At 39.8% G+C, this 26,270-nt stretch overlaps 1 protein-coding gene across 19 annotated transcripts in view; it reads right to left on the reverse strand.

The window, feature by feature from the left end:
• The window catches only part of EYA1 (EYA transcriptional coactivator and phosphatase 1), a 128,035-nt gene that overhangs the window by 80,884 nt on the left and 20,881 nt on the right, over window positions 1-26,270 (reverse strand). For 7 of the 19 annotated variants that reach the window (XR_007245456.1, XR_007245455.1, XR_007245449.1 and 4 more), the window contains 7 exons: window positions 22,444-22,521; window positions 20,826-20,895; window positions 20,401-20,546; window positions 17,668-17,805; window positions 8,186-8,268; window positions 6,829-7,015; window positions 488-630 (listed from right to left, as the gene is read on the reverse strand). Coding sequence is in view for 7 of the 19 variants with exons in the window: in XM_048507743.1 (XP_048363700.1) it covers window positions 488-630; window positions 6,829-7,015; window positions 8,186-8,268; window positions 17,668-17,805; window positions 20,401-20,546; window positions 20,826-20,895; window positions 22,444-22,521 (845 nt within the window). In the remaining 12 variants the exon portion in view is untranslated. The remainder of the gene's footprint in view (window positions 1-487; window positions 631-6,828; window positions 7,016-8,185; window positions 8,269-17,667; window positions 17,806-20,400; window positions 20,547-20,825; window positions 20,896-22,443; window positions 22,522-26,270) is intronic. The other 12 variants (XR_007245450.1, XR_007245447.1, XM_048507748.1 and 9 more) reach the window with 5 other exon arrangements.

Consider the following 26,270-nt stretch of genomic DNA (forward strand, 5'->3'; position numbering starts at 1 on the left):
TTTTGAAAAGCCCGTGATGAGGGAAATATCCCGCTTTAGGATTGGGAACTATGCAAACCTCTTGGCCAAATTGGGATATTTGTCTTGCTCAACCTGGGATATTTGTACCATGCAGAAACGGCCTATGTTTTGAGTACTCTTGAGATGTATTGCTCGGTCTCTCTGAAGTCCTATTAGGGTATCCAATTTCCAATGTTTCCAGCAGAAAAATAGGGGGAATGGCCTCATTACAAATGGAGGAAAAGTTTTTTTTAAAATTTTTAGTCCTCCCCCCCCCCCTCAAAGGCTTTCACATCTCTAAGTAAGACGCATGATACACAAAAGAATATAAGTGGGAAGGAATGGAATTGGTTTTAGCTGGGAATAATAGTTTACTTTGGTTTTGTTGGCTTGCAGGTGGTTTTATTCATCAACTGGTTTGGTGTTTTATAATCTCCCAAACCTCTTTGGGAAGTTAGGATGATAAATAATACTGCATATACAATACCTCTAAGTCAGAGTCAGGTGGTGGTGAAGGATTATTGTTCCTTCTGCCTCGGCCACGTGATTTGCCATCTGAGCTGCGGCGCAACCTGTCTGCTTCTGAATCTTTAACGGGAGTTGTCGGACTGTGGATTGTACTGTACTCTGCTGTAGAAGAAAAAGTTGTTTACATTTTATTTGTAACTACTTGGAATTTATTACTAATAGTTTGACTCACTGATACACACACACAAAGTCTCAGAATTGTTTTATAGTAAAACATTACAATATACATCTACTATTTTTAAAGCTGGAACACTAATTAATTCCTGGAAGTCAGAACTCTTCCTAGTACATATAAACACAACTGGAAGAGTCAGGCATGCTCTTTGCTTCCTTTCATATTTTGCTGTTGGTGTACTAAACAGAGTAATGGGTGCCTGAGAGAATTCTTGTTCATTCTTGAAGTTTGAGTTTCCTTAGGCCTGTTACTCGCTGTCTAAGACTAATCTTTCCTACAGGACTATTGTGGGGGTAAAATGGACAACCTTTATTAATGCTGTACTGAAAAACTGGGTGGTGAAATGACACAAATACTCAATAATATATTGAATGATATTTCTATAAATTAGAGAATGTCTTCAAATTTGTATTTTAAATAAGGTTACAAATTTTATCAGTTAATTGAGACTTTCCGTTTCTTCTGTCTAATAAAAAATAATTTAGGTGTAAAATTGTGTATATGCGTGTGAGAAAGACAGAAAGAGATAAAGAACAGCAAGCCAACCAGAGTGGAGAGAAAGGAAAGCAATATTAGGGTCTCAGGCAAGAATAACATCAAATGGCAAGCTGGGAGTAGAGGATAAAATAAGCACTTTTATGTGTGAAAGCTTATGTGTGTGCTAAATGCCTGATTGGGGGAAGGTGCAGAAAAATCACCACATTCCAACAAATCTTTGCAATATCACATTAGAGAAAGATTATCATATTTCTTTGACAGGGGCTGATGGGATTTGTAGTCCATGAACATCTGGAGAGCCACAGGTTGCAGACCCCTGTTCTATGATAATCTATGACATTAGTCTAGGCATACAGAAATATGATAATCTCTCTCTGATATCCACAGTACTTTATGGGAAATCCTTAGGGTTTCCAGCTCCAGGTTGAGAAATTCCTGGAGATTTTGGGGGCAGAGCCTGGGGAAGGTAGGGGTTGAGAAGGGAAGGGAGCTCAGAAGGACAGAATGTCATACAGCCCACCCTCCAATGCAGCCATTTTTTTCAGTTGAACTGATCTCTGTCATCTCGAAATCAGTTGTAATTCTTTTTTTGGGGGGGGGGCTCCAGGTTCCACTTGGAGGTTGGCAATGCTAGTCCCTATCTCGTCAATATGTCGTACCAAACTTGACAGCTTATGAGCTCTAAGCATCATTCATTTTCAGATGGAAGATGACAGCTTTTTACTTTGAACACCTCACAAAGTTAATATTTAAACATAAATTTAAATATAAATGGGTTCTAAATTCTGTACGCAGAAGTACAACTTTCCCACCCCATCCCCCTCAAAGTATCCCAAAAGTGTCCCCGGCAATGCTGCTCCTGGGAGATAAGAAAGCCCCAGGGGCAATGAGAGGGGACACAGGAGGGCTGATGCAGGAGCGGGATATAATTTCCCAAACTCTTGTGCATGCAGATCTTTATATTTAAATACAAATCACACCACACCATAGGGAAGATATAAACTTAAGCGAAGGAACGCAGATTATGTGTAAGGCTCATGACATGGATTCATATCATTCTCTGCCCTGGGCAGAATACCTATAGAAATTTGGTGATATCCATAATTACTCTTGGAAAAGGAATTCTATATAATATTACAAATTTTAGTGACAAAAATTGCACTGAATGTCAGTTTTAAACATTACAAAATCATCTTACAAATTACAGCTTTCATTTCTGAACAAAATAAATGCAGTTCAAATGACTATAATTCCATGTTTTCCAGAATTTCTGAACAGGCAAATTTGGAAGGATTTTGAAATGTAATAAAAAATCTTCTGAGGAAAGTAGTAGTGATACTTCTTTGCACAAGTTGTTCTACATGGACAACAGGAAAAACAGAAAGCATGCAGAGCCAACTTGGAAATTCAGTTAAACGACTGATCCCAGATAAGTACACACAATAATACTCCCATTGCTATAGCAGCTGCCTGATACACAAAAATGAAATGATGAAGCTTTTAGTAGCAGAAAAATAAATGTTAAGGAAAGCTTCATGTCCTTAATATATGTGTGCCAGTTTGAAAGGACAAAAGTGTGCAAGTATGGGGAAAAGTATGGGAATCCAAGTTTAAGTATGGGTTCAAAAAAGCAACCAAATACATATTCTGATGTTCTACTGTCATTAACAGCTCATAGGCCAAGCAAGAATACATGAAGAGCAGATATTTTTATCAATATTTGCAAGAAGCTACGCATACAGACTCTACAATGTTAAGTGACTTTCTTGTCCGGCTAGGTCACAGGACTAGATAAAATGGCGTATTCACATGCATATATATTCTGGTGTATTCAAATCCTACCCTCTTTAAACAGAAAAATACAGAAACTTTCCCAGTACTTACTGAGGGTAGATCTACATATGATGCTGGGAGCCCTTTTAAAACATATGATGCTGGGAGCCCTCCAGCACTTTTAAAAAATCACATGCACAAAGGCCCAATTCAAATCAAGGCAGTGATGTAATGGGGGTGCAGATTAAAATTAATGTCATTTTCTCAATCTGAAACAGCCCTGAAAACAGTTATCTACCCTGCAGAGGCAAACATAAAGGTTTTGATACAGATCCTACATATTTGCAGAAATTGGTCCCCTGACCAGTGTAAGTTTCAGCTTGGGAAGGAAGTATTCAAATTCCCCTCACAACCAGTTCTGATCTGAATTAGATTCCTGCATATGGATTTTTTTTTCAAATCATGGAACTCCTAAAGTCACATGTAGTGAATGCTGAGACTGCTTTCTAGATTTTCATGGTCTAAACCAAACTGCAGCAAAGGAGAATGCCACTTTCCAAGCTAAGGCAGAAAAAGGTGCTTACCCTGAAAGCCTGAAACATTTTCTGGTGCTAGAAGTGAATTTTCTGTGGTTCTGTTTATCCAAAACCTAGAATGATTCTAGCCCTATGCCATTTTGTACATAAATTCCAAAATAAAGAAAATTCAAAAGAGATTTTATCCAATACATATCACTATAGCTATTATGAAAAACAAAGCTGATAAAATGAAATTGATACTTTCCAAATATTCTTGACTTCTCAAAAAAGGCTCTGCACTAAATATTTCAAATATGCCATGAAATTCTACTGTTAATAAAATGGAAAAGAATTTTACATGCCAAAGCCTCAGAAATGGAAGTGGTTCTTAGCATAAACATAAAATCTGTAGGCTACTGACTGTGACTAAATGGTTTGTATGAGGAGGTTTCCAGGTTTAATCCTGAGCATCAAAGGAATTCATGGCCAGACTAGTCATGATGTTTTGCAATGAGTCATGTTCCCCCAATCTTGACTCACTTTCCCCATAGGCTTTCAGCAGCTGTGTATTAAAGCAGTATTCCATGCTCCAACATAGGCCAAATAATATCACTCGGGCCATTTTTGTTTGGGAAAACACCATTGTGGGGCAAGGCCACTCCTCACCCTGTTCAATGTCCTTATTTCCACTATACAGTAACGAGGAAAGCAGGTTAGGTCCTGGGTGTGTGTGTGTGTGTGTTAAGACCCACCTCATTTAAAAAGTTCATATCTAATTTGCCTTTCAGAAAATGAATGCTGGGAAGACCTTTTTCTGCCTGAAACACTAGAAATCAGTTTCCAATCAGAATTCAGCAGACAGTACTTAGTTACGTGGATTAATGGTATGATACCATAAAGCAGCTTCCCAGGATCACACTAAACTCTGTTACAGCAATACAAAGAAAAAATGATTATTTTGAACTTTGATAATAGTTTTTCATTTTATTTATCTGATTAATGCAGATTTTTTTTTACTGTACAGATGTATGTGCAATCTTATGAAGAATCACCAGTTAAACCCCAATGATTTCAGTGGACTTAGAATGGAATAATTCTGATTAAGGCCCTTTCCGCACAAGCAGGAAAGAGCGCCCCAAGGACACTAAAAACAGCGTCCCTGGAGAGGGGTTCGCACAGCCGGCACTGTCTCACAACCCCTGAGCAGCGCAAAGCAGCGTCTTTTCGGAAGCAGCGGCTGGAAGGCGCCATTTCCCCCACACCCTCCCCGAACGCCTACCTTGTCTCCTGGCTCGTCGCAGAGGCCAGGGGACTCCACAGCCGTAGCTCCAGGCTGAGGGGGCGTGTCCCCTGGCCTCTGCAACAAGCCGGAAGCCAGGATAAAAGGTAGGCGTTGAGCGACGGTGCAGCCTGTGCAAAGGCTGCACCACCACCCGCCGCCCTCCCAGGACCGTTCATGCGAACGGTCCCGGGGGAGTGCGTCGGCATTGTTTATGCCAACGCACCCCTGAACCGTGGCCATGTCACACATGAAGAAACCAAAAGGAAAATGAGTTGACTTCAGCAACATTACAACATGAAGTGCAATGCAATAAGAAGAGTGCTTGTAATCAGGTTTTTCTGTTTCCTTTGACAACACTATGCACAAAAGGAAGATGGAAGGGGGGAAATTCTATGCTTCTTGCTGCCATAGTTTGCACAGGCAAGCAGGAAGTGTTTGAAACCGGGGTTACAGGGAAAAGATAGCTTGTTTAGCCAGCTTCATTTAACCCAGGTTGGGCTTTCTAAAATAAATCTGACGCATTTTGGGAGAGTGTTCTGTGAGAACCTCTGCCCGCAAAATGGGGGTTTTGCCTCTTATCTCCATTTAGGTGCAGAATCTCCCAAGGGATTTCCTGCTATTCAGAAACAATAATAAACCTGACTACATGTGTGCACTGCTTTGCCCAATATTTATAATCATTTAACAAATAAGTTTTGGACTATATCACTAAACCTGCAAGGAATATTTACTGGGAGTAAGAGCCTTTGAATGAAACAGAACATAATTCTGAGCAGAACTGCTTAGCATTATCTATGGACTTCAAACAATTAAAAATCAAAATGCTTTTAAAATGCAAAAATTCTGGGTTGACCCGTTCCTCTGCCCTGTGGTACTCAGTACATAGGGCTCCAGGTAGATTATTAACATAGTATGTCACTAGAGAAAATTGAAGGCGTATGACCATTTCTCCTATTCCCATCCAACCCATCCCCTCTGCTCAGGCAAGGAATACAAATAAAACAGGGGCTTTTAAAACCTTATTGAGTTCTTTTGGAACATAGCTCCTGGGTTGTTCCCCCTCAATATTATTTTTACTGCATTTCTTCAAACAGAATTTTGACGTCAAGTCTGTATTTACTGCATCAACAAATAAGCTAGTGTTACAACAATTCAATAAAAATAAAACAAGAAAATCCAAACATTTTTACAGGAAAGATTAAAATTTAGAAATATGACAGAAGCAACAAACCTTGCAATTTGGAAAGAAATAAATGTATCCTTATCTGCAGTGGTAGGATTCAGCAGATTCGCACCACTTTGGCAGAACCGGTTGTTAAAATGGTGCTTGTAAACAACCAGCTATTAAACTATTTGAATCCCACCACTGCTTATCTGCCAGTTGCAATACTAATTTATCCTGATCTGATCTTCCCAAGAAATGAGATAAAATGGTTCTCAGAAATCTTTTACACTCAATGTCAAATCTTGGGCACTAGAATGTGACATGGGCCAAGTCCTCAATGGACATCTTGTCACAGGGCAAGATCTGTCATTATATGAAATCCCATTTAAGTGGTCTTCCAAAACTGCAAGCACTAGAATATCTAGGTGAGCCTAGAATTTTTAAAAAGGAGCCCTCCTTATCCAAGAAAGGAACCCTTTCTATCATTTGTTAAAAAATCAATTAATTAACAAATTTGTTTGCAATTGCTTATTATTATTACTAATCTACACCCCTCTTTATATAGATAAATAAAATAATAAGTCAACAATCTAAACATGAGGATTCTCAGTGCAGTTTTCAATCATAACTCTATGTTAAAAACTAGTATCTAGAAAACAGTCTGCAAAAGTCTGTAAATAATTCCATGCAGCTCAGTTGTGTTAATTTTTTGTGCTCCCACTAAAATAACAGTAAATGATTTGTTTAAAAATTCACTGATCTTCATTTTTCAACCTTTCAATCTTTGTCAATACTGTGCTAGTGGGATCATAAATTCAGGATTATTTTAAAGATACCTTTCAAGTACCAAAAATGTGGCCCATGGGGGTAATAAAATCAGAACAATTACCTGCTGTAGGATCTGTAACTGCTTGACTTGCAATGCCAGATGGCGGTTCTTGAAGCTGGTATGTCGCATTGGAGGAAGCGGTTGTTGGACTAGTATTGCTGCTTGCCATATAATGTGAAGGATACGGAGAACTGTTATAATACTGTGCATACTGACCCTGGCCAAAGCTGGGGTAAGATGGATATTCCTAACAGAGCAGGGAAAAAGGCTGTATTAGACTTTCCCATTAATATGCTGCTATGTTTCAGAGTATATTATAGAACAGGGATCAGTAATGTCGTGCCCATGGGTGCCATGGCAGACATCAACACATTTCCTGGTGCTCATCAAGTGTTTTTAAAAAGTGTTTGGGGCTTCCATCCGGCAAGGCTTCTGACTGGCCATTGCAGATTTGGTTGGCTGCGCAGATTGCTTTGGCAGTAGCTGTCACAATATAAGGATCTTTAATGTGTGATTGAAAGTCAAATGTGGCAGCCTTTTAGTGGGTTGCTCCACCTCCTGCAGCAGCCATTTTATTGTAACCATTTTGTGGCTGCACCCACCACACTGCCTCAGAAATTCCAACCCTTTTCTAGAATCTAAATATGAATGAACACCTCAATTTATCTGCTCTTTTGCATTTTGCTTAGTAGAAATCATGAGCACTGGATCGAAATTTCAGAAGGTCCAAACTACCCTTGCTATTCAGAATTCATTTTGATAAACAGGAAACTGAATAAGTTTTAAAATTGTAAATAAATCTATAAAATAACTGTACTGTTGAATTTTGTTTTGTTTAAAAATACAAGGTAGAATGGAAGGCAACAAAAACCGAAAATTTACACTAGAATTCTAACACACAGGCACATCTAGGGAGCAAAATCTGAACCCCCCCCCCCCCCCGCCCCATATTTCTTAGATACGGGGGGTGGTGGTGGAGGGTGGGAACAGAGAGAGATCGAGTCATCTGTCGATCTCACAGAGGAGCGCCAGGTTGGTGACGGCACCAAGCTCTACTGTCTGAAGCTGGTGAGGCGCCCAGGTCTACTGCCCAAAGCCGGCGACAGCGCCCAGGTCTACTGCCCGGAGCCAGCAGTGGCGCCCAGGTCTACCACCCGGAGCCAGCAAGCGCTGCCTGGGCCCGGCGCCATCTCCCCCACTTCATTACCCTGGCGTGCGCCGGGGGCCATGTGATGCCCCTGTTCTACCTTCCTCTAAATCTACTGAAGTCAGTGGGCTTAGAATAATGTAATCCTGCATAGGATGGTAGTATTAAAGTACTTCTCAATATTTTATGCAGATGAGGGTATGTATGCCATCTGCTTTATGAGAAAATATTTTTTCCTTTTTTGTACTCTGTCATTTCATATTTAGTTACCTGCTGTGAACTATTAAATCCACTAGAATTTGTGAGTGAATTATTTCCAGCATACATTCCAGAAGATGTTGTGAAACTGCTCCCTGAAATAAACAAACACAAAGCCCATATGAATAACCAAAACAATGTATTTAATGAGAACACTTGTAGTAGTTGATGTGATATATTTGTAAATATTTTCTCTATGTTAATTCAAAAACAAATCATGCTGTGGTTTGTCAGCAACAGATTGCATGAATGAAGTGATACACTTTGGAGGAAGAGATCAAGAAAACCAGAAGTGAAGTTCTACATGTAATGGAGCTTTTCCATCTCTTCCTTTTGGCCGCAATCTCTTGATCCCCTAATGCCATAAAAGCCCTAATGCTGTTTGACACAGCACAGAAGAGTACAACTGGTCAGACAAATAGCAGAAATCAAAAGGTCCCTTTTTCATGAGTCAAAGAGCCTTCTGCTCACTCTGCTGGATGCTGCCCAGTGATGCCAAAACTTTGCATTATAGGAAGGTGACAAAGTTGTTCCAATCAAATACATTTAGAGCAGAATTAAAATGTATAATCATTCAGTTAATAATCATAAAAATTAAATGGTGCATTTCTTGCAGTTCGGACTCCAAGAAAGGGATTCATGGCAGAATATTTTATGTATACAAGCTTTATGTTCACAAAGACAAGAAGAATGTGTTTGACCATCTGTTGTCTTAGGAGGTGCAGTCCAAAGGAATAGCTGCACATATTGACACTTCTGATCATGTACTAGATTATAAAAAACTTTCAAAACTGAATGTTCTTTTCAGTGTTAATGAAGATATACAGAATATACACTTCTGAGTGCTACTACTATTACATTTTTCTCCTGCTACAGAAACATGAGGGAAGTTTTCACTCAAGTCTCTCTGGAGCGTATGTGCTTCTCCAACAGTGTCACATGCAATTATAGTACTTTGGCAGTTTCTTAAATACAGCCTTGGGCAGCAATTTTCTCTCGCATGAAGTTTCTGTTGCCCCAACACTAAGAGCATTATTATATGACATCTGAATAGAAAGGCCTTAGCTTAAATGTATCTGGACAGTGCAATGCTCTCTCAACCCTGGCTACCCCAAATGGACAGATGGGCCCTCTGTATTAATGCCTTTATCTACAAAAGCTATACTTTCAAAAGGGCAGCAACCTCCTGTTAGACCCAAAAGCAAATTTGAACATATGGGCATTTAGAGTGCAATTGCATGGAGTGGGGGTGGGGTGGGGATGGGGGGTGGTTAGGCCAAAAGGAAATGAAAAGCAGCAGTTGCCAGGAGGATAAAGATACACTGAGATAGTAAAATATTGCCATAATCTGCCTTGGTCATTTATTATCATTATGGGATGAGATATAGTATCCTAGTTCATGAGGTACAGAAAACATAAGTTGAGTGGGAAATGGAGTTCCATTCCCTGCTTTGTCACAGGCTTGTGTCTCTTTTCCAAAAAAAGGTATGATTCCCCCACAAATAATTTTGTAAATTAATGGTAAAATCAGAGCAACACTCTTTTCCCCTCCATGAATCTGTCTATGATTTGAGTGATACAGAATAACTTCTATGCACTTGTAAAACATTAATAAATTCTAAATTGTTACTGAAAAATTGCTTTTTCAGAAGCATTGGAAACAGTAAACCTGAAAAACATAACCGTTTTGAAGTTGTACATACTTTTTTTAAAAAAAATGTATTAAACTTGAGTCTTTGGCTATCAATTTTCTTATAAATACCTATGGATGTAACAAATTTTTAATTTATAAATATTTATACCCTGCCTCATATCAGCATCTCTAGGTGGCTCACACAGGTTAAAACAATAAAAACATTATCAACAGAATATAACAATTAAAACAATAATAAAATAGCAATAAAATAACTCCACCCCTACCCCCAAGACCAGCAGATATAAAGGGTTTCCAGGGAGGCTACACAAATGCTTGGGTTAATAGGAAGGTCTTCGTCTTGTGACTAAACCCATAAAGGGTAGGTGCATGGTGAATCTCCAAATTCCAAAGCCTGGGGGCAATCATGGAGAAAGTTCTCCCAGTGCCCCTCCCGCCGTCCCTTAGCTGCAGAGAGGTACAACCCAAAGCTCAGCAGCACTTCAAATGGACATTCACTGATGGACTCTTACAGTTCAGCACTGTTGAATGAAGCAGGTTCGGTTTCTAGAGGGCATCAACAAGTGTTGCTGAAGTCACAGGAGTTCCTGCCTGTGAACTTTATGGGCACATGGCCACAGAATACACATCAGTGCCTGGTACAGCGATCAGAAGTGTTCAACCGTAAACTATGATCCGTCACTGCAAACATTACATTTGGCATTGATGTAGAAACCCCATTAAGAGCTGAAGATATTTATTAATTTAAAATACTCATATTCTCTCCCAAAAATCTTAAGAACTATGGCTCCTGGAAGAGACCTCTTTGGAGCAATGTATGCAGCTACTGGCTTTCTGCATATTTTAAAACATACATGTTTTAGCAGAACAAGGATACAGACTATTGACATAACATCCTTGGAGCAGACAGCAGCCAGCTGTCACAGTTGCTTGTTTTAGGATTTGAGGATGATAAAAAACAAAGAGGAACCAAACGATGACAAGTGATTGAACTAAAGATATGACTGACTAAAATGAAAATGAATCATCCTGATGAGGTTTGTTGCATCTGCAACTTCAACTTGCCTATTTCGTACGGTTTCATGCTTTTAAAAAAGCCTTTACACTGCACATACAGTTGGGTTACCAAAGAAGCTGTAAAAAGAACTAACTAGGCTAACTAACATAAACCCATTCCTGTCATATTCCTTGACGGCATGTTCCCCAGGTTACTGAAGGTATCAAATAACAGCTTTAATACAAGCATCATTATTTTGGCATGACATACAAATTGGATGCTTTTAAAGATTTTGGACCTACACAGCTGAGCAGCATGTGACAGAGAAATGAGCAACATTTAAATAATGAAGGAAACCATGAGCTAGTCAAACATGCCTTGTCCATTTTTTTTGTGTTAACACCCAAGATAGATTCATTCGTTTATATTCATTATATGCCAGAATTCATGTGCTGAGCATGGCAAACATGAAGGTGTTTCTATTTTTTCTTCATCCCTTCCCCTTCCCGTGAGATGGGTTATGCTGAAAGAAAATAACAGGTCCAAGGTGACCCAATGTCCTTTGTGGGGCAGGCAGAGACATGGCCATAAGCCTGTCTATGTCTAGCCTCTAACCACTATCCTGTACTGTGTTTCCTTTGGTCTTTATTACTTCAGAAGAAAAAAATAACGAGACTCAGTTTTTTGGAAAACTGAATGTAATAATGGTCAATGTTTCTCTTGCGACAATCTTATTTAATTCTGTATAGTGGTTTAAGATATGTTCACAACCTTTAAACAAAATGACTAGCCTCTCTATCGAGATTCAGTGTAAAAAACCACAGCTAGTAAGAAAAGAAATTAAAACTAAAACTAAAGATCAGAATTTGCAACGATGAAAATCTTTTGGAACTTTGAAAGACTTCTGAGAAAGCATGCATAGAATCACAGTACACCTGTAACTACTTTATATAATTTTTCAATACTCTAAAAAACAAATTAACTATTTTGTGTTTTGTATATAACATACATAAAAATGAAATAATAAATATATATATAACAGGCATTTCTGATCATAATAGAAATTCAGAATGCATATATAAAATAAGTGCTTTTTAAACACATAAATATTATCAGAAAGTTCACAGGTCAACTACTATTGCATCTAGGTCAGCATATTATAAGAAATATCTCTTTCATCTTAAAGTTACTATTGTCTCCTGTAGAGAATGGCTGGAGTCTTTCAGACCGTAACAAACATGAAACAGGTTTCTGAAAATTGTTATGTGGGCCACCCAGGGTCACCAGCTTAGGAGTGCTTTAAAATTCTTCAGAGTTCACAACATTTTAACTAGAATTTGTCATAACAGAAAGACACACAATTCTTGCATTAGATTACAAAAAGAGACAAAGATGGTAATCACTTTGTTATCTAACAATAACACACAGAATACTGATGCAGCAAAATTATAACTTTTGCAACTAAATTGTATCCTATAAAATTTGAGAAATATACTGAAATAGCCTGTCCATAAACAATGATTCAGTTGAGACTGTTTCCACATGGAAATGTTTTATTCACTATTTTAAAAAAGATCCCCTTGGTATTTGTTACAGGAGTGATTAGTTAACAATGAAGTTCTAAAAAGAGTTACACTGTTCTATGTCAATTCACTGCAATATACTTAGAAGAGTATAACTCTGCTCAGGATTGCACTGTTAGTTTGCAATCCTAAGAATACTTGTCTGTAATAAGACCCATTGAATAACATGGATATTACTACTGAATAGACATGCTTAGGCCCCTTCTGCACAAGCCAGGGAAGCAGGCTCACACCAGTGTACTTGACTCCAGTGGAGCCCTGGGACTATTCACACACGTTCATGCAAGCGGCCTCACAGATGCCAGGGACCACAGACGTGCCTTCGAAAGGAGATGAGTACATGGTTCCCTTCCCTGCCACCTCCCTGCTTGTCCCTGCTTGCCTGCAAAGCACAGCTTCGCAGGCAGGCAGGGCCGACCCCCTGGTCCATGAGACAGCCCCATTCCCCCCAGTAGCTCTGTGAATGGGACCCAGGGAGGGGGTTGTGCGAGAACTGCTCCATGAGTAATTTGTCTGTTTACAGCGGCTGACGGCTGCGGCCTGTGCTCTACTGTAAAACGAAAGAATCACTCATTGAGCAATTCTTGTATAACCCACTCCAAGGTTGTTGGCGCAAATTAGGGGTGGTTTAGAGTCGTTTGCAGGGTGGTGACCATGCGAAGTTTCCGTCCCAAACGATGTTTATACCGCCCCCAACCTGGCTTTCTTGGCCAGTGCGGAAGGGGCCTTTGTCTTGCTCTCCAAGTTTCTCATCAGGGCCCAATACATGAAGAAAAGGTCAGCACTACTGTCTTGATATAAATCTAAGACAGGCAGGCAGGTATATAAATCTACACTTTCATTTCAACAGACTGACAATCAATTATGAAAAAACCAAGGTATTGGTCTTCTCTAGGCGCACTAAGCAGCTCACATGGGCAATGAATAGCACCCAAATTGAACAGGTTAAGTGCTATAAGTACCTTGGCCTTTCATTCTCCTATAACCTTTCATGGGCAACCCATAGGAAGGCCGCTCTCCTAGATACATCTAACAGTATGTCAGAATTACTACGTTTCTTTTACAGCTGTGGGCATTCCTTTATCCCTCCTGCCCTCAAATTTTTCAATGCCAACGTTGCCTCAAGATTGCTTTACGGAGTCCCAATTTGGATTCAAGCTATTAACCACTCCTTGAGTTCCCTTCAATCCAATTTTTTTCATAAGATAACTGGACTCCCACATTGCGTGGGAGTTTGGTCAAAACTCCTTGGAAGTTTGGTCAAAACTCCTTGGAATCAGCCACTTGGCTGAGGGCTTTTAGATTCTGGCTGCGAATTCATTTTATCTCTGACTGCAATTCACCGTCTGCTCTCTGACACCCATTCCAACCCTTGGTTTTCCATAATCGAAGAAAAAATGGCTTCTATTGGACTGTCAGTGGATTCACTTTGCCCTTTGTCCTACTCAGAAGCTTATAGAAAATTAAAAGGTCAACTATTGGATAGAGAGTTCTCTACCCTAATCACCGCAGCCAAGAAAACATGCTCCCACCTGTATTTTTCTCTTCCATTTGAACAGGGCCACTTTGCACACTACCTGTATTGCTTAATAAACCCTGCACAAAGGAAAGCCATAATGCTTGCCAGGTTTAATGTTATACATTCTGCCTTGTTACATGGCAGATTTGACAAGCAAGAAAAGGCTAATAGATTGTGCCCGTGTAATGATGGCTCAGTTGAATCTCTGGCCCACCAATTACTACACTGTTTCAGATTCAAGGAAATCAGAACCAAGTATGTGAATCTTATTCCTTTACATTTACCCGAACTCCCCGATTTATTTAGATTACACTACTTGCTGGACAATCCTGATCCTTCTCTCTGTGGCCGTTTCCGCACGGCCCCCCAGGCGCCCCCACGCCGGCAAGAATTCTGCAGGCGTGGGGGCGGAGGCCGTTCGCACGCAAGTGTGTGGGCGGCCTCAGGAGAGGCCGGCGGACGACAGGCAGATCCGCATGGAGCCGCCTCTGCCCCCTTCCCTTTCCCACTCACCTTGTCCCCGTCATCGGCCTGCTGGCCTCCGAAGCCCCGCCCACGCTCCCCTCCGACCTCCAGGGGTCGGAGGACAGTGAGGGAGGGGCTTCGGAGGCCAGCAGGCCGACGACGGGGACAAGGTGAGTGGGAAAGGGAAGGGAAACAGCGTGTTCCCGGCGGTGCTGTTCGCACCGCGCCGCCGAGAAGACGCTGTTCCCTCAAAAACAACCCTTTAAAGGGTTGTTTTTTAGAAGGCGCCCCTGACGCCGCCAATGAGGGAGGGAAGGGCAGCCAGGTCGATTGCTGCTGCGTTTTCTTGGCGCCCGCGCACTGTGCAAACGGCGGCCTGGGGGCGGCGTTTTTACCACCCCCAGGCCGCCGTTTTTGGCCCATGCGGAAACGGCCTGTATGATAGTGGCAGACTTTCTTCTGGAAATTACTAAATGCCAGTAGATTTCCTTCTACTTAACATTTATTTCCTGTACTGTATATGTTTTTTAATCGGTTTTTTACTATTGTTATACTGCTGTCTATGCCAATAAAGGCTTGCTGCTGCTAAGTTATTTAGAAAAAAACCTTTCATTGTCTCTTTCAATCTCTGTAAATTCTCCTCAGCTGTTCCAGTAATTGCATAGTCCTTGAAGCAAAAGCCCCAAGTTACTTAATGTACAAGTTAGTGAAAATTCTTCTTAGCTAGTAATTGCATAGTCCTTGAAGCAAAAGCCCAAAGTTAGTGAATGTACCCCATAAGTATTTTAGAGATCTTAACAGTATTATCCACAAAACCACAACAGAAGCATGGAAATGAAATGAAAAATACTTGATGGCTGTAGATATTCTAGAACTGAACCAGTATTTTAAAAATGGAAAATAACTATTTGTCCAGACTGCCCTGGTATTTCTGGACTTCCTGTGGGAATGCCAGATTGCCCTCACCAATGGCATATTTGCGGGGGGGAGAACAGAGGGGGTTTGGATTAGCCATGTGGGGGTACAGATTTGGTGAGCCCCTCTCCACTCCGCCGGCCACCTCTGCCATCTGCTGCCAGCCACCCACCTGTCTGCCCCCCACAGTCTAAGCCTTCGTCGCCCGCCTCTTCTCCTCATGAATAAAGGGTAGGTGGGTTGTTTTTTTTCTGTATAATGATACAGAATGCTCAAATAAGAGCTGAACCACTAACTTGCTAGCTCTGTATATATACTTCATGTGTGTGTGTGTGTGCGTGCGTGCGTGCGTGCTGTCAAATCACAACTGACTTATGATGAGCCCATAGGATTTTCAAGGCAAGGGACATTCAGAGGAGGTTAGCCATTGCCTATCTCCATGTTATGACCCTGGTAGTCCTTGGATATAGCCCATCAATATACTAACCAAGGTTGACCCTGTTTAGTCTCTGAAATAAGACAATATCAGGCGAGCCTCGGGCTATCCAGATCAGGGAACATATATGTGTACAACTGCTATCAATATATCTAATTCCCAAGTAAGTGCCTCCTATGTGCAGATACCTAAATCTGCAGATTGGGGCACACTGACCGACAACAATGTTTCTACAGACTTATTAAAGACTCTGGAAAAAGAACTTATGTTTGTTCTAAAAATGCCTTAATTGTATCTAAAAAAACCCCCTTTCCATAGCTAAAAGGTATTATTTAAAATCCTGTTCTCTGTTTTGTAAACAGAAGAAGAAGAAGAAGAAGAAGAAGAAGAAGAAGAAGAAGAAGAAGAAGAAGAAGAAGAAGAAGAAGAAGAAGAAGAAGAAGAGATGGAGTTATATCCTCCCTTTCTCTCCTATAGGAGACTCAAAGAGGCTTACAAACTCCTTTCCCTTCCCCCCCTCACAACAAACACCCTGTGAGGTAGGTGGGGCTGAGAGAGCCCAGAAGAACTGTGAATAGCCCAAGATGACCCAGCTGACGTGTGTTGGAGTATACAGGCTAATCTGAATTCCCCAGATAAGCCTCCACAGTTCAGGTGGCAGAGCTGGAAATCAAACCTGGTTCCTCCATATTCGAGTACACCTGCTCTTAACCACTACGCCACTGCTGCTCCAAAATGGTTGATCTTAATGCATGCCTTATGTCAGGATAGTCTCATGTCATACAGTTTTGTTGTCAATTCAAAAGGTAAAAGTTTCCCTCCCTTACAAGCAAAAGGCGAGACCAATGCATCTAAAAGCTATTCAGTATCACCAAAGTATGATCTATCGACTACATTAACATTAGTCTACTTATAACATCCGTTACAAAGTTTCCAGAGGCTCAGCATCCATATCTTTCACTGACCCATCTAAACGTAGAAATTATATTTCTACTGAGTTGTAAATCTTTTTTAAAAAATTTTCTAAGAGGAATTAGATTACAGAAGTCCTGGCAGAGAAAAAAATATATTAGCTATAATGTGACATAACAAGTAAACATTTAATATTGCTTAGGGGGGAAATCTACAACTGATAACATCTAAACATCCATACAGCTTCCCAAGTATACGGCAACCATTAACTAGATCATTCTGACAAGTTAGCTTGTAGGGAATGTCATCTTAAATTTACAGATACAGAACACACACCTTACGGATGAAACCACATCACTTTATATTTATAGTCTTGATAGAAATTCTATTCTGTTTTCCATCACAGCAGGGAACTATTGTTTTAAAAATAGAATTTCTATGTTAAAATATTCATTTTGACTGCAAGAAAAAACACGAATATGTTACTTTGAAGGGGTTCATTGAAGGTTATCATTCATAGAAGACAAAATATTATATTTTTACCACCACAGTGGGATTCTAAAAGACATTTATAATTGGCTGAATTACACACATCTTTGGGGGGAAAACAAACACAAAAAAGTAGTAGAAGACGACTTTAGGTTTTTACCCCACTTTTCTCAAGCACAAGGAACTCAAAGCAGCTTATAAACTCCTTCCCTTCCTCCCCCAACAGCAGACACCTTGTGAGGTTGGTGGGACTGGCTGATAGAGTTCAGAGAGAACTGTGACTAGTCCAAGTTCACCCAGCAGACTTCATGTCTAGGTGTGGGGAAGCAACCTTATTTACCAAATAAGAGTCCACTGCTCTTAAATACTACAGCACTTCACCACCACCACCATTGTTTTCTTTTAAAAAAACTATCATTATTAAAAGATATCAGTACTAGCTGGTAACTACATCCTTTATTCATCGTATTACAAACCCCCTAATATAATATTCAAACCAAATTGATATAGTTATTTATACAGACCTTGCATCTGGTAACTGTATGGCGCTTGTCCTGGTTGGGGAGTGCCAAAACTAGCCCCATAGCTTAGAAAGCCTGTCTGTCCAGGAGACTGTGTTTGTGTCAATCCACCTTCTGTCTTGATGCCTGCCCACAATGCACCTAAATCAGTTAGTGATAGTAAAGCTATTTGTTCATATTTAAACAATGACAGGATATTAAATAAATCACATACAGGCATTCATGCACTTTAAGCATCCAGTCACACCAATCTATATTCCATTTAATTGAAATTTAAAACAATACAATCCTCCTAGTAGTTAAAATGCCATAAACTATGGATTGAAGAATGTCAATCACACACAATTATTTTAGAAATGTTGCTAAATAATGCAGAGAAAAGGCAGACCGTGTAAGCTGGTATTGCCAAAACGCAATAGGGTATAACCAACTATGCAGCTCCAAAGGCTTAAGTCTTTAGTAGAAGAAGTAGCAGTTCCCAACAATTGCCCCTGATGCTGTTATTGAGAGTCTGCTGACCTACCAAGAACAATATTTCAGGGAACTCAGTAGAATGCAGTAGGAGTGGGGAAGCAGGAATGTCCTGCTTTGCAAAGTCCATAGCTGCATACACTCAATTTTCAGTTTGAAACTATAAATTATGAATTAAAAATCTCTAAGGTAGGTGCACATTCCAACAATAAGACCAGTCACTTATTCATACTTACTACTTCTAGCAGTTTTCATATAAACATGCTTTATAGTCAGGGATGGACTAACATTTCAAGGTGGAATTCCAAAATCCTCCCAGTTATGTTTTAAATAGAATTCTCATATTTTCAAACATACTTTATATCATTTATAATAACTGAAGAATGAAATAACTTCTGGACGCTTAAACCAATTTAATTCAATCTTTTTATTTGCTAAAGGCATGCATTTAACCTACTCAGTATCTACTTGTGAAGATGTTGGTGTTCCAACAAACAAAAGTGGGGGAGAAAGATGAGGGTTGTCCTTGACTAGAACACCCTGAAAGCCAGCTGGACTTCAGTGGCACTGTCAGTACCTCAGAGGCATCTTGGACACAGAATTTGCCCCCTTGGGGCAACAACCTGACGATGCCACCACACTAGCACACCAGCAAGTTAAGTATGAGCCAAATCTCAGGGGTAGATGTTTGGGCTGGGGAGTAGCTTCTATGGAACAGAGGCTGAGTGAAATGGAGAGATTGCAGCTGGAACAAAGCTCAGTGTGTGTATGTTTGTAGCTCCTTGTCTGCCCCTCATGCTAAGCAAAACTTTTCTATGATTTCTTTCTACCAGACTGCGTAAACTGAAATGGAAAGTCACAGATAAAGAGGAGCCAAAGGGAAGGGCCAAATGGAAGAGATAAGTTATAAGGGGCTGCACCAAAGGGGAAGGCAACCCAGTTATACCTGTTGCTAGGGGTCCTTAAAATCCTGGAACTCTTGATAAAATAAAGGTAAGGCCCCTTCCGCACGGAGGCGGAAGGGGTTGGGTCGGCGTAATCTACGCCGACCCGACGACGCTGGGACGACGGCGCTGCAGAGCGCTGGCACCCGGCCGACCCGCCTCTTCCCCGTCCCTCTCCCATCGCCTCCGTCGCCCTGCTGGCCTCCGTAGACCCGCCCACGCTGCCCTCCAACCTCTAGGGGTCGGAGGACAGCGAGGGAGGGCCTTCGGAGGCCAGAAGGGTGACGGAGGCGACGAGTTGAGTGGGAGAGGGACGGGGACAACAGCGCATGCCTGGTGGTGCCGTTCGCACCGCGCAGCCGGGAATGCGCTGTATTCCAAAAACCTCCCTTCGGGAGGGAGGTTTTTGGAGGCGGCCTGAGGCCGCCCTGGGGGAGGTGGAAGGGAGCCAGGTCGGCGCTGCTGCATTTTGGCAGCACCGCCTGTGCAAATGGCTCCCTGGGGTCGGCGTTTTTGCCGTCCCCAGGGCGTCGTTATTGGCCCGTGCAGAAAGGGCCTAAGATCAGCAGAGAGGCAGTTCAAAACATTTAGGATAACAGTCCTGAGATGTGCCAGTACCATTCCCTTTTTAAATTTGTATGCAGGATTTTTTTAAAAAATGATAAAATAGTTTAAGACAGATTATAATAAAAAATTTATGACAGTGCTTCCAACTACTGACCAGAAGTGCTACTATTAATTATTGTTTTAAAGGATTTGATTGGATTGCATTTTGGATTTCACTTTGCCAAAATTAAGCACTTCGAAGTTCCATTGGTTTCAAATATTTCATACACACAGACAGACAGATATAGATAAAATTTGTGAGCTTTTGTAACATAATGTATTGTCGAAGGCTTTCGACAATATTTTGTAACATAATGTATTGTCGAAGGCTTTCGACAATATTTTGTAACATAAACTGGGAAAAATGCATTGATCTTTGTTCACTTGACATATTTTTCTTGACACAATATTTGGTATGCCTAGTACATAATACTACTTGGCATATACGTATATTAGGAAAGGAAGACATGTAAAAGTAGATACACAGCACATTAAGTGACATGTTTCTAAAATCCTGAAACAGTGACCTACTACTGTCCAGACTTAAGCTGTATTCTAAAACATTTATGCCATATCATAGTAACTTGGTAATTAGGCACTATTACTAACATGTAACTCTGTCATCACAGTTAATACTAATTCCAGCAGCAAAGTTACTTCTCAGTCAAATACAACTGCACAAATGTCTCTTTCTATTTCAAATAACTTTACTCACCATATGATGGAATTCCATATGGCTGGCCGGGTTGTGGATATGTTGAATAAGCTGTGGCTTGCTGCATCCCTGAAGTAAACTGAGTCTGCCCATATGCAGCCATAGTTTGTGAAGAAGGAGTAGGAAGAATATGTGGGTATGGTCTGCTATTTGTTGCACAATGACAGAAAACAGGAAAGCCTTTGCATTAGACAGAAGCATGCAATCATTTTGGTTATACCAAATTCCTTGGGTGCTATGCAACACTAATTAATTAATTAATCAATTTTCTGTGTCTAAAATATATATTTTCAAATTGTTCATATTTTAGTCTCTCTCAAGGGTAAACTGATTTCAATTTTGATTTAACAGATGGATTCAATTATAATTATAAACAAGGTTTTACTTTACTTCCTTCTATTTTCTTATAGAAACAGACATCTTACTTGGAAGGGTATATCTGTGGTGGGGAAAACTGGTGAGTTTGTCTTGGGCTGAAGCCACTGCTTCCAATTGCTGCACAGAGGAGAAAAGAAAGCATATGGAAGTATAAACACACACGTGTCTAATCTAAATATTGTTTTTACTAAAGGAACTCCAGAAATTTAACAAAGTTTAATTAAATTAAATTAGTGCCAAATAATACTTTATTGGGGTCCAGATTAGCACAATGCTTTTCAATATCTTTTTTACAAATTAGCCATTTTTATATTGGTCCTAAGGGACCATTTGTAAAGTATGTCAAACTTAAATCGATGTCATAATTAAAAAGACTCTTTCAACCATCTCTCTCACTTTTGTCCCTATTGAACGAACACTGAATTCTTCCTTTGTCAGAACTGCACCATTCCCAAACACATTACATACTTGAAAATGGTAAATGTTAACAAGTGGACCATTTTATATCATGGCCACCTTTCATTCAGTATGTGATTAAGTTCTAACAGATGACATTTCTTCCTTTCTCAAGGACATTTCTTCCTTTCTCAAGCCCTTCGGGGATAGGCGGCCTATAAGTTTAATAAAATAATAATAATAATAATAATAATAATAATAATAATAATAATAATAATAATAATAATAATAATAATAATAAATATGTCATTTGTTCGAGAGCATCCATTATTATTGTCTATAGCAGGGGTAGGGAACCTGCGGCTCTCCAGATGTTCAGGAACTACAATTCCCATCAGCCCCTACCAGCATGGCCAATTGGCCATGCTGACAGAGGCTGATGGGAATTGTAGTTCCTGAACATCTGGAGAGCCGCAGGTTCCCTACCCCTGGTCTATAGTATCTTCAATCTGTCCTTTCAATGAGATTGTCTAGCTCTGGATTGCAGGAAAAGACACAATAAGTCAGTGGTTACTGGGAACATTCTTTGCTGACCCAACATCATATTTTAGGAATATTTTAAAATAATGAGACTGTTTTGGAGGTATTCTCATTGAGTTCAACTCAAATACACCTTTATTTTTTATGGATGGATGAACTCAGATGAGGAGAAGAAGGTCCTGTACATTTGTAGCAGAAATTTTCTGCTGAATAGAGTACATACATTCATCAAGAACATTCCACCTGTAATAGCTGGATCATTTTTTTTAAAAAAAGTTTGCTTATTTTAATTAAAATATTATATTTATTTAATGAATAAAATATATGTGATTTAAAAACTTTAAATATATATAGCTACTATTATATTATGTCTCCCTCTACAACAATGCATTTGAAACAAAAATATCTTTTTTGCATGATTTCACATAGATTTCATAACCAGACCTAAAAAGTGCTTGTGAAATGTCACCAAAACACCCCTATAATTAAACTAGGAACTACAAAAATATTCCTCCAAAGTTGCTAGACGGTATGTGTAAAAGCACATTTATGTATAAAAGCAATTTAATTTCAAGACAGATTTGACAGCTGAAAGATAGCAACAGCTGACAAAAAGAATACATGCATAAAAATTCACTGGCTGCAGTGTGGACTTTAAGATGAACACCCCCCTCCCCCCCAAAAAAATAAAGTATTTTTGTTATGGCTATTTTATTCCTCTTTCCTTACCTGATCCTGAGAAACTGTCTAAAGACCCGTCTGCTGTAGTAGTAGCAATCTCACTGCTGCTCATTGGCTCTGTTTTAACTAGAAATATAAATAAAATATGTTCTATATATCCTAATGCATGTAAACTAATTCCCATGCGTGCATGCACACACACAAACATATTATATATGATATTTTAACCCTTGTTCTTTCTGCTTAAGGTTATTTTAATCTATTGTTATGGGCTGTTATTTTTGCAATTGTTACGTTATGTTATTTCTATCCTGATAACTTGCTGTAGTTTACATTAACATTGTAAAGCACCTTAAAATCTGCTTTTGGGCTGAGAGGTACAAATGTTTTATTAAACAAATATTTTAATTCTTTACAGCTTTAAATAAAATTCATTTTAATAGTTTTTCCTAAAACAGCTTATTTTGGATCTATCTATCTATCTATCTATCTATCTATCTATCTATCTATCTATCTATCTATCTATCTATCTATCTATCTATCTATCTATCTATCTATCTATCTATCTATCTATCTATCTATCTATCTATCTATCTATCTATCTATCTATCTAATCTATCTAATCTATCTATCGATCTATCGATCTCATGTAATTTTCCACAAACTAATTAAAAGGCATTACAACAAAATGTAATATTCTGCCAGACTTGACAAGATTAATGAAAGATAGTTTCCATAATGTGGTACACCCAACAGTACTATCCAAAAGGGGGGGGGGGGGGGTTGAGGCAAAACCACATAGGAGACAGCATGATTCCGGTGTCAGTGTAAATGCCATGTGTCGGTAAATGCTGGTGTCAGTGTAAATGCCATGCGCTGGTGTACGAAGCATTTACGCCTGTACAGAGGCACTTACACCAGTATTGGGAAACTGAACAGTAGTGCAATGCTTGGGCACAAATGCTGCTGTGGTGGCAGTGCTCCTCTGGCTCAGGAGCCTGTGCCAGCACTAAAGGGGGAATTCCTGAGGCAGAGCGAGCTTTCGTCAGTTTCCTTTCAGTACAGGAAAGTCCCCAATTGTGGGCACGAACTTATAATGGCAAAATCAGTGGCACAGCCCATTGTGATGCATAGGCCATTTTCACAGAGGAGGTGGCACTGTCGCTATAGACTTGCTGGCCGTGCTGCAGCAAGACACCCTATGCAACTACCCACCCAACCCCCCAGACTGCACTGTTAGTCTTTATTTTAACAGCTCACACTTATATAATGAGAAAGGATCGCATCACACTTTAAATGGAGTTCAACCCAGTTAGGTTGTTTTTCAGACGTAACTCTTATAATTCTCTCTCTCTCTCTCCCCACACACACTCTCTCTCCCCCCTCACACACTGACACAACTTACTCTATGAGGGGAAAAACAAACTATCTTAAAATCTCAGCTGCAAATCAAAGAAATCAAACTCAATGAAAAAGCTTTAGAGACAAGAAAAATCTTTTTCTGGAGTCTAAAGTTCAGAAGGCTTGGTTCTAGGTAAACCAATGCGCCACAGGTGCTCCCTAATTAACGTGATGCTTTACAGAAGAATGTACCTCTGCTTAGGATACCACTGTTCATCTCATTCTAGTGTGAAAGTGATTCCCCAGCCCCACAATGCAGTAAATGTGTATTAAAATTACTTCTGCTGTGCTTCAGAAATCCTATTATTCAAATAAACTGATTTTTCCCCTAAAGCATGACAGAATTTGATTCAGTTTACACTATAACGTTTTCTTCGTGTTGGCCTGTCTCTTATTCCAAATTTATCTCTGCATAATTTTTGGACCTACCACTTCTTACCTTTCCACATCACTACCTTGCGTTGCTATTTTATATTGCTTATATACTCTGCACTGATATAATGAGAATGGACATTAATTCGGAGGAGAGAGGGACATAAACTACAACCTTCAAAATGCACTAGTCATATAAATCCACACTGAATAGTCCAATATACCATAACAAAACATATCAGAGAAACAAGTATGAAGCTTAGCTCAAAGTGTTTAAAGACTCAATCATTCGAACTACTGAAAATTCAGCTTCTCATAACTGAAGGAAGACACAAACACATGGTTCCGATACAAGGGCATGGTTCATTCAAAACTACTTGTCAGCTTTCAAAAATGCTGCTGACTGGAATGTTATCCTACAGTAACACTTATCCATTACCCCAAGAGCATCTGGATAGTTGACGCATGAGGCATTTGTTTCAACATCAGTCTATTTGTATAGAACAGAACTGTAATACTAAGGACTAAATTTGAATATAAATTCTGAGACCATGGCCATAATCCTATACCCTGTCTCAGAAAAAGATGTTAGTATGGTCAGTTGAGGTGCAGTTTTCTAGAATATAGACTGAAATGAATATAAGAATTATCATTCATTTTTACGCCCTGTCTTTGTGAAAATCACTATTTTGTGCGTTATTGTACATGGTACTTTGATACAAGAGCATTTATAGTTCTTTGAAGAACTATCACCAGTAACCAAATGCATGGGGTGGGAGAACAGGGCTAGGTAGGCACTAAGACCCAGGTGTAGCATTCTACAACAAAGAAAGTCATGTTGAGTTCTGTGGCGGAGGAATATACAACAATAACATAGTTTTCTGAGACAGACTATAGACAGCTGTAAGTACCAGAGAGGAAGCTTGTGTATAGAGGGAGTTATTTTGAAGGTTTTTATTGCAACAGGTTAGGAAAGCCACTTTTTATTCAAAAGTTTAGCAGAATAAGTTTTCAAAACTTCACTGGCTATGTGCAGGCTTTTCCCCTGCCCATGTACACAGCTGCCTAGAATTGTACCTGAATGTCTGCACTGGGGAAAAAAAACCAGTTCTGTCCTAACTCATAATGATGGTACATATACATTGAAAGTACCCCACACATGTGTTTTATTGTATTTTCTCAGAGGAGCTATAATTAAAATTTACTTGCTTGCATTCACTCCCAAGGACCAGCCAATATAAAATCCAATCACTCCTTCCAAAAACAACCATACTCAGGAACAACTGATTATTTTAGATCTAGTTGTACAACAACATCCATGCTAAACATTTGGAAGAATCACAAGACAATGAATGGATCCCAATAAAGAAGGTAGTAAACAAAAGGCTGTTTGATTGATGGCCACACTATTCACAACAATCAAGCAGAACAGGAGTATGCAACTCCAGACCATGAGGCTAATGGTGGGACATCACACCATTTGCACAGTAGTTCCATTCTTCCAACCAAAAAAGTTGCGTGTCGTAAGCCAATCCAGGATGGTACACAGCTGTCGGCCTTTTTCTGAACCTGGAATGGAGTTGTTATCGACTCAAGCTACTTCTGGCTCACCTTGAAGGGCCAATGGCCCTGCTCGAATGGTTGGTGCTGTAGTTGCAAGCAAGCATGATTGCTGTTCGGGGCGTTTGGACTAGATACAGGCATGGGAGGTTTTCCAGTTAAATATGAGGTGTCTCCAGAAAGTCAAAGGTTTCATTGCAGTCACCATCTCCTCAAGTGAACTGCCTCTGTAGCTACAATGATCCTAATATCACCACTATCACATCCATTTGTCAACAGCAAAGAGCAAAATGCAACGTGATTTTAACTCTGCAACATTTTGCAGCATCAATTCTTTATATTCATAAAGTATTTACATGATTATTTTTAGAAAAATTAATTTGATCTTAAGGATAACAAAGAAACAGTTCCCAGGAAAATGATTCCTGAAGTACGAATTTTTAGTATGGTTCAGATGGAATATCACAGTTTGCCACCATCAGCCTTTAGAGAGTTTCATGAATGTTCACACAAACATGAATTGACAAACTATGGCTGATTCT

The sequence above is a fragment of the Sphaerodactylus townsendi genome, linkage group LG09, assembly GCF_021028975.2.
Source record: "Sphaerodactylus townsendi isolate TG3544 linkage group LG09, MPM_Stown_v2.3, whole genome shotgun sequence".
NCBI lineage: Eukaryota > Metazoa > Chordata > Lepidosauria > Squamata > Sphaerodactylidae > Sphaerodactylus > Sphaerodactylus townsendi.